The sequence below is a fragment of the Trichosurus vulpecula genome, chromosome 5 (genome assembly GCF_011100635.1).
Source record: "Trichosurus vulpecula isolate mTriVul1 chromosome 5, mTriVul1.pri, whole genome shotgun sequence".
Taxonomy (NCBI): Eukaryota; Metazoa; Chordata; class Mammalia; order Diprotodontia; family Phalangeridae; genus Trichosurus; species Trichosurus vulpecula.
In genome coordinates this window covers 276,221,150-276,230,447 of record NC_050577.1, presented here as the reverse complement: position 1 = coordinate 276,230,447, position 9,298 = coordinate 276,221,150, and the positions used below count along the sequence as shown (strand labels likewise).

Below are 9,298 nucleotides of genomic sequence, written 5' to 3'. Positions count from 1 at the left end.
ACTATTCACTACTCTGGCCTGGGCCACCTTCTCTTTTGTTGCTTGGTGTTTTCATCAGCTTCCATGGATTCAATTAACCTTTATGCTGATAATTCTTCAATCTGTTTATCCAGCCCTAACCTCTCTCCTAAACCTCCAGACTTGCATCTCCAGCTACCCATTTGGACATATATCCTGTAGACATCTTAAACCCAACAGGTCTAGGTCTTTCCTTCACAAGCTCTCCATTCTTCCTAACTTTTACAGTGGGCCTTTACACTATTGTCCCAGTCCCTTAGGCTCCCGACCTAGGTGTGATCCTTGACTCCTTCCTGTCTCACCTCCCCTCCCCTGTCCATATTCAATCAGTTGACAAGTTCCATCAATTCCGTCTTCACAATGTCTTTCTTATATGCCTCCTTCTCTCCCCTGACACTGCCACCACCCTGGTGCAGGCCCTCATCACCTCATACTTGAACTATTAAAATAGCCATCTAGTCATTCTCCCTGCCTCAAGTCTCTCCCCACTACAATTCACTTAGTTGTCAAATTGATCTTCCTAAAGTGCAGGTCCTACCATGTCACCTCCTTGTTCAATAAACTCAATAAGTGTCTCCTTATGACTTTGAGAATCAAATATAAAATCCAGTTTGGCTTTTAAAGTCCTTGATAACTTGGTCTCTTACTACTTTTCCAGTCTTTTTACACTTTACTTCCTCCCCCCAATCCACTTACTCTGAGATCTAACATTGGCCTTTTTCACATGAACCACTTCATTTCCTGACTCTGGACATTTCATTTCCAAGCCCATGCCTGGAATGCTGTCCTTCCTTACCTCCATCTCCTGGCTTCCTTGACTCCCTTGGCTCCCTTGAAGACTGAGATAAAATATCACCTTCTACAGAAAGCCTTTCCCAATCTCCCTTAATTCTAGTGCTTTCTCTCTGTTATCTCCAATTTATTGTGTTGTTCATGCATAGTTGTTTGCGAGTGGTCTCCTCTTTTAAACTTTGGGATCCTTGAGAGCAGGGACTATCTTTTATCTCCCTTCCTATTCCTAGTGCACAGAGCAGATGCTTTGTAGATGCTTGTTGACTGACTGATTCTGGCTTGTGTCTAAAGTCCTCTGAAGACAACAATTCTAGACCCATTCTTGGTGTGGAATTCATCCCAATGTTAGGAAGTCCTTCCTTATGTTGATTCTAGACCCTTCCCACATTAGATGCCCATTTCCTCTTACTTAACCATCTGGAGGGATGACTAAACTTTAGGATTTTTTTCTTGCTCGCTGATTTTCTACATTCTCCCATTTTGAGATGCCTTGGACCTAGCCCAGGGACTGATTGTATCATCTTGGCTTTGAGCTCCTAGGGATATGGCTTTCTTCCCAGCCCTAGGGAGGGCAGATTGGCATCCACATCATCAAGGTGCCAGGTGCTATGCATATTAATCAGGCCCTACTACCCTGTCTTCCAGAAGCTTATAGTCTTTAGAGCCTGGAATGGAAGGTGCCTGTCTATTCTCTGTAAAGGAAGGAAGCAAGAGTTTATTAAGCACTTACTATGTACCAGGCACTGTGCTAAGTACTTTACACATACTATTTCATTTAATCTTCACATCCACCCTGGGAGGTAAGTGTTATTATTATTCTATTTTGCTGTTGAGGAAACAGAGGGAGACAAGTAAATTGACTTGTCCAAGATCATATAGCTAGTGTCTGAAGCCAGATTCGAACTCAAGTTCAAAGCTACCAATTTGTTAATAACTATGATGGGTACAACGTGGAAGAGCAAGGAATGGGGAGAGGACCCTGGAAAATCAGTCTCTTCCTGTCTCTGACTCTGTGGGACCTAGTCCCTTCATCAGTTATGATGAAAAGCAGGAGACTGATTAAAATGTATGGTGCCACTGAACCTGTGGCAAGACTGTATTCCTAATGCTTGCATGATAATATTTGTCCCCATTCCCTCTCATTATCAACCCCCCAAAACAAACTCCAGGATTAAGAAATTTCTTTTAAACACTACCTATTGTGTAACTAAAGGATCAGAAATCATCCTTCATATCTTCAAAGCCTGACTTTCCCAACTTTCTACACTTAAATCCTTTGAAATTTCATTCACTCCACTGAGATCCAAACCATTGACTGTCCCCCATACCTGGAATTCTCCATCTTCATCTCTGCCTTCCCCCCACTTCCCTGGCTTCCTTCAAGTCCCATCTAAAATCCCATGTCTGTAAGAAGCCATTCCCAATGATTCCCCTTAATACCAGTGCTTTCCCCCTGAGATTATCTCTAATTTATCCTGTATAAACGTTCATAGTGGTTGTTTTCATGTAGCCTCCCCCTTAAGAGTAGGAACTGGTTTTGTGCCTCTCTCTCTCTTTTTTTTTTTTTTTTGTATCCCCAGTGCTTAGCACAGAGCCTATCGCTGTAGGTGCTTAATGTCTGCTGATGTGACTTGACAAAAGGGGCTGAGACAAAGGTGGGGCTTTAATACTCCAAGAACCTATATCATTTCATCAGCCCTCCTTACATCAGTACATATGACAACTGCTATCTAGATGGACTTTGAAAGTCACTGTCTCTGAAAAATGTATTACCAAGTGATCAACCTGGTAATGAGTTGGCAATGAGAGTAGGTTGGTCCTCAGACAATAAATGACAATAAATCCAACATCAGGCCCATACTTAAAGCCTTTCCAACTTGAGAGAATCTGTTATGCTCTCCTCTGCTAATGCAGAGTAAGACTTTGTGGAGATAATGATTGGAAATGCAGATGTCATGTATTTAGGTGACCTTAAGATAACATATGGAGTGCAAGTCAGTATCGAGTATTTGCTTACGGTCAAGTCAAACCAGAATCCTACCAAGAGCTTTATGTTAACCATCCACAAGCATTTACTGTGAGCTAACTACGTGCAAGTTCTTGAGCTAGGTGTTGGAGATTTAAAAGGGGGAGAGGAGAGGAATCCTCCCTCAAGGGGCTTACAGCTAAGATGTGGAGAAAGTATATGTGTAAAAAGATAGATAACTTGGTGGACTGGGTTGGGGAGTGGAGGCTCCTAATCCTGAAAACTTTTTAAAGATTTCTTTCTGGAAATAGGAATGTAATTCCTGTATTCCTCCCAGAGAATCACATTCTAATGATGCCAGCCATTATAAATACAGACCTGGCCATAGAACAAAGGATCCCTGGCCAGGGTCCTGATATGTGAACTGCCTCCCCACAGTAGCCTGACTACTCTGGGCTGGGAGGATAAGAGCAGAGCAGAAAGGAGGTGAGTCTAGGATTCGAGGAGGGGAGCACCAGCTCTGTTCCTCGACAGCCACCTGTTCTCATCTCTTCCCCTACACATTGTCTGACTGCTTGCTCTGTGATTGGGAAGCCTTTTTTCCCTTTTTTTTTTTTGGTCTTTTGTGTCTCGAGGTTTTCTCTGCTTTGCTTTTCCCCTCCCAACCTCCCTCCTTGTTCCTTTTTGTAGATAAACTCCCACGGGCCTCCCACAGCAGTTTCAGAATATAACCTCCTGGGTTTGTTCTTGTTGACAAAGACTTCCAGTCCTTCTCTGAAAAAGGCTCCCCCTACCAAAATAAAAATCCTCTTTTCTCAAGGAGTCCTCACAGGGAGGACTAATCCTAGTCCAAGACAGGACAGTCTGTAGTAAGATCAGAGGTCACTGTCACCTCTGCAGTTCATTCCACCCCTCTCAGTGTTTCTTTCCTCCTTAGCAGAAGCTAAGACAGTCTGTGGGATCAACATATACTTCGGCTTGGTAGGAGAAAGGAGAAAGCTCAAAAGGGGACTTTGGACTGAGACCTTATAATCATACATCAAACAAGGGTTTTAAATCAAGCCAGATGGAAAGATCAAGCTTGAGGGTTATGTTGGGGTTCCCCATTCTCTTCTCCCACTATTCGCTTTTGGGTGGTAGTGGGAAGGATGGTTTTTACAACCTAATACAGATGGAATAAAAATCAATCCCTAAAGGTGGAGGTGTAATAAGAAATGGAGCCAGGTCATGTCTGAAAAGTCCCTCATCCCCGTCCCTCCCCCCCTCCCCACACACACACTCCCTCCCACAAGCAGGCCGGGTGCTGGATAGAGATCCCAGAGATAAGGCCTGCACAAAGCTCTGGAGAAACGATGGGTTACCGGGGCCATTTTGAGCATCTGCAGACTTCTGACAACTAAAACTGGCCACCTGGGATCTGAAAAGGCCAGGGCCCGCAGTGACTAGACATTAAACAACCCAGACATAGGAGGTCCTATCTGGCAAGCTCTTTAAAGAGGAGTTCCCCTCTTCTGAAAAAAAGGTTATGTCTGGTAGAGGAGACTTACTCTGGGGACTACCACCTCTCAAGGTCCACCCGGCTCTAGGAGTTAGTCAAGAAGCATTTATTAAGCGCTTAGCTAAATGGTGCGGGTTACTGCAGAAGAATAGACACAGATCCTTCTTCCACCCAAGTTCAATTGGGGGGCGGGGGATGGAGTAGAGGAAGAAGGGTAATCTCACTTTCACTTTACGCTGCCGAACCCCAACCACCTCCTTCAGTCATGTAAATGAGCTCTCTCCAGCTCATTTAAATACAGGTGTCTGCGGCTTTGATCTGGTCCACCTATGGAACGGGAGAAGGGGGAAAGTAGGAGAGTACGTCTAGTGTGTACATGTCTATTAGTTTAATCTGTCAATCCCCCTCCACCCACCGCCCCCGAGCCTGATGGAGAGTGCGGGAGGGGGTGTGGGGTAGGTGCCTTGCGTAGCCTCAGCTTCACTTGGAGACAAATTGCTGTTTTGGCCCCAGCGGCTCAGCTCAGCGAAGGCGGCTGCTGCGCTCAGTGGCAAACAGTGGGAGGGGGGAGGAGTCGGGAACTGGCAGCTGGGGGGTGGGGGAGAGAGAAAAAAGATGCGGGGCGGGGGGCGAGAGGACTCTAGAAGGAGAGGAGTCTGTGGGAGGGGATGGAAGAGACAGGACCTGAGAGAGTCTGGACCCAGAGGTGGGGAGGCGACTGGGAGCCAGCGAAACTTTAGGGCTCTCCCTAGAGGTTAGACAAAGGTCAATCCAACTGTCCTCCAGGGATCCGGACTAGACAGAGGTCATTCTGTTCATTTCCCGGAACTGAAGGCCAGATTTGCTCCCGGTGGAGAGGCTGTTCTTCCCCTCCCCACGCCCCCACACACACTGTCTTCTCCCTTTTGGGGGGAAAAAGTGACTCCGTATTTTCCTAAAAAAGAGCACTGGATTTGGAGTCAGAATCTAGTTCAAACACTGTTCTACCGTTTATTCTTGGCACGACCTTGGGCAAGTCACTTAATCTCAAGAGTTTCCAAGCGGGTTGAACTGAGTGTTTCTGAATTCTCTTCCAGCTCGTAACAATTCTATAACCCTATAATCCATACTCTAGAAGGCAGGGATATTCCTTTCTCTCCTTCTCCAGCCGCCCCCTCCCCCACCCCAGTAGTTGCTGCGAAGGCTCTTCTTCTGTCCAGGGGTAGAAGATAATTATCTGAGGCAAAATACACTATCTGACCTCGCCCCCGCTTCCAGGGTTCGGAGATAAGACGCACAATAAATCTGAGGCAAGAGTTTCTTAAATTGGGGTCCTCAAACTTTTTGAAAAATCTATTTTGGTAACTATTTCAGTATAGTCGGTTTCCTTTGCAACCCAATATTTTATTTTATGAGTTTAAAAACATTCTGAGAAAGGGTCCATAGACTTCACTGGAATGCCGAAAAGGCACAAAATAGGTCAAGGACCCTTGTTCTAAAGGGTTTCTCCACCCTTAAGTAGCCAAGTCTCAGCACTCGGGGGCCCCCTTTAAGCAACCAGAGCACCCCACCCCCTCCGGGAGTTGCTTTTTCAGTCTTTCTGCCCTCCTGTTCCCTTTACAGACTATAGTTCGGCTCATTTCCTAGATAAAGACTAATTGGGGAGCCCAAACTAGAAGTCAGGTATTTTGTCTCCGAGCTCAGGTTCGAGGCGCCACCCAGACCCTCCTTTCCTACTCCAACTCTATCTTGGGCTCTGCTAGACCAGACCTCTTTCAACTTTCGCAACTCCAAACCCTATTAGCCTTCAATTACTTCAGCCCAGGTTTCTACTTTTCAGTGGAGACTTCAGCCTCGAATGAGCAGCTTCCGACCCCGAGAGTTCCCTTCTTCCAGCTAAGCCTTCTTTCCATCCCCAGGGTTTCCCTGCTTCTCGCAAGAGAACCTTTGGACAAAAACTGTATAAAAGGCTTCTCCAACAGTGGGAGAGGCCAGAACCAACTGGGCGATCTCTGCTTGGTGTATTGCCGCGCGAGGTGCTGGGTGGGATGGGCACCAGGAGTACTGAACTGTTGCTTCCATTGCGCGCCCCCTTTCTCCAATCTAGGTCCCCATCCCTCCGAGGATCCTCAGACTTGGTACCTCTGCAGGCAGCCTGTGCCTTTAAGGAGCCAGCCCTGGCAGGGTGTGCCCTGTCTCCATGGTTACTCCGGTGCAGGCGGCAAGTTGGGGGGGGGGGCGGGTTGGGAGCCGCATCTTTCCATCAGACTGAGGTAGCTGCAGGGACCTGGAGTGGGGCTGGAGCCCAAGCCAGTAGGAGGGAAGCGGGACCCGAACCCTAGGACCACGGGAGAAGCTCAGAGACATGCTTCTGACCCCGACGGAGCGGACTCCCCCTTGCCCTGGGGCCCCGGAGCTGTGGCTGGGCTGCGCCCCCAGAAAGCTGCCGTAGGACCCGCGCCCGGGGAGACGGCGCCGGGGGCAGCGCCCGGCGCCCGCTGGACTGGCGGGGCGGGGAAGGGCGCGGCAGGGCAGAGAAGCAAAGGACTGCCCACCCTCTCCCCCTACTTCCCCGCCCCTCGTTGGCGCTGAGGCCCCCCCCGCCCCGCGCCCCGGGAGGGATGGGGCGGGCGGCCGCGGCAGCCTAAGATGCCGGCTATGAGGGGGCTCCTGGCGCCGCAGAACACCTTTCTGGACACCATCGCCACGCGCTTCGACGGGACGCGTGAGTTCACCGGACCCCTTTCCAGGCGGGACCCCTCTCCCGGTGGAAGATTCCCACACACACACACCAGCCTAGATTTACAAAGAATCTCCAGTTCCCTTCTCAAAAAAGATCCCCATGGGGGCTACTGATCCTCCCCTTAAGGCAGGGGGTCTTAATCTGTTTTGTGTCATGGATCCCTTCGGCATTTTTGTGAAGCCCATGGGCCCTTCTCAGAATAATGCTTTTAAAAGGCATAAAATAAAATACAGCCTTACAAAGAGAACCAATTATATTGAAATAAGAATATAAAAATATCTTTTAAAGTTTACGAACCGCTTGAAATCTACCCCACAGACCTTGCCCTAAGATCTCTTGGCCCTTCCAGGTCCATTCCCACTTTGCAGAATTCTTGAAGATGGACCCTCGTCCAATCAAATTCTTCCTGGGAAGGCGGGGGGCCAAGGGAGAGGGGAACGGGGACGACAAGACCCTCTGGCGTCGGGGGAGGAGAGGGGCAGAGGTAACCAGAGTGCTCCTGGTTGGGGTTGGTTGAATGGTTTGGGGCTTGGGAAGGTTTGCTTATCTGGCCCGATGCCTCAGAGCGCCTTTCTCACCCTCCCCCACGGAAGGATGAATGGAAGGGAGGAGACACCCTTGCAACTGACCTGGAGCAGTCCCCCATCCCCCACTGTCCACCTCACTCCACCAAACCCTAGGTGGGATGGCGATCCTAAATGATCGGGCTGAGGGTTCACGGTCAGAAAAAGGAGGTTTGGAGAGGGAATGTGAAAGAGGAAACGGAACTGGCCAGCCGAGCACAGCATCCCCTCACCAGCCAGAGCTTCATTTCCCACCTGCATATACTCCACCAAAAAGACAAATAATCCAGCCATATTAAAGCGACAACTGGAGGGACCAAGCAGTAAAACTATAGTAACCTCCACCTCCACAGGAAAAAAAAAGTCAAGTGATATCAGGGTTTGGGGGGCCCACACTTCCCTAGGAATGGCTGAGGAGCCTGGAATTGGGGCTTTGGAGGAGAGCATTGGTCTGAGATACATGGCACCTATGCACTGCTTCAGGCACCCATACCCTGGAATCAGGGGAAGTCATCAGAGTTGCACCTGGGCCAGCAGGTGTGTGTGTGTGCACAACTTAGTCGTTGCCCATTCCATTAGTCCCACTCCCTCCCAAATCATTTCCCCCAGGATGGTCTCTCCAGTCACTTGGTGAGGGATAGATGGGGGGGTGGGGGTGGGAAGGAAGGATGCTGGGAGCTGACGGAGCTCCCACCATCTGCCTCTCCATATGTTTGGCACCAGCCTAGCCCTCTGATTCAGCAACACCATCACCACCCCCAGCTACATCTTCAGCCATCATCTAGGGGACCACTCTGCTTCAAATCTCAGGGCCGGGGCCTGCTAGCCAGGGCCCAGGGGTCTGTCAGTCAGGGAACTTTCCCACCTCAGCCTCCAGAGGTGGAACAGAATGAATAGGGAGGAAGCAGGAAGCCTGGGAGATCTACAAAGTGGGTTAACCAGTCATGAGTGGAGCTAAGGAAGGATTAGGGGCAAGTAGCTAACCACGGTACACCTACACTCTCATCTAGATTTTCCAAGATGAACATAAAAGAGACAGTCACACATCTACACTATCCAAGATTCATTTAATAAGCCTGAAACAGGACACACACACTCCCTTAGGCCTTCTGGGAGATATATACCAGGACAAATCAACCAACAAAAAACTAAGTGTCTTTTATGCGCCAAGTACTATCTAGCTGCTGGGACAATGGACAAGGGAAACAGTACTTGGGAGCTGTCCCCTTAGCCAGAGGAGACTACAGGTGTATGTGTGTGCACATAGACATATACATGTATGTGTTTACGTATACATTTATGTGTCTCTATATACATATGCAAATATGTGTGCACATATTGTGTATATATATATATATATATATATACAAAGTTAAAGCTAATTTTGTGGGGTAGGCACTAGTAGCTAGAGAAAACTAGAAAGACTTTTTGTAGATGTTGCTTAGGGACAGTCTTGGAAAAAATTAGGAATTAGGCATCCCAGACATGCGTGATAACCAGAGCAGAGACTCTGAGATGAGATGCCATGTGTGAGGATGGCCAGTTTGGATGGATTGTACTGTATGTGAAAAGAAGTAATGGGTAATAAGACAGGAAAAGTCAATTGGGGCCAGTTTGTGAGGGGCTTCAAAATGCCAGAGGAATTTATATTTGATCTCAGAAGTAATAGGAAGCCACGGGAATGTATTGAATGTGAAAATGACATAGTCAGACCTATGCTTTGGGAAATTACTTTGGCA

The 9,298-nt window shown here is 48.3% G+C and overlaps 1 protein-coding gene across 1 annotated transcript in view; it reads left to right on the top strand.

Moving 5' to 3' along the window:
- The first annotated feature begins 6,902 nt into the window (after window positions 1-6,902).
- Window positions 6,903-9,298, top strand: part of KCNH3 (potassium voltage-gated channel subfamily H member 3) — a 34,868-nt gene continuing 32,472 nt past the window's right edge. The window contains exon 1 of the mRNA XM_036761117.1: window positions 6,903-6,978. Coding sequence (XP_036617012.1) covers window positions 6,903-6,978 — 76 coding nt within the window. The remainder of the gene's footprint in view (window positions 6,979-9,298) is intronic.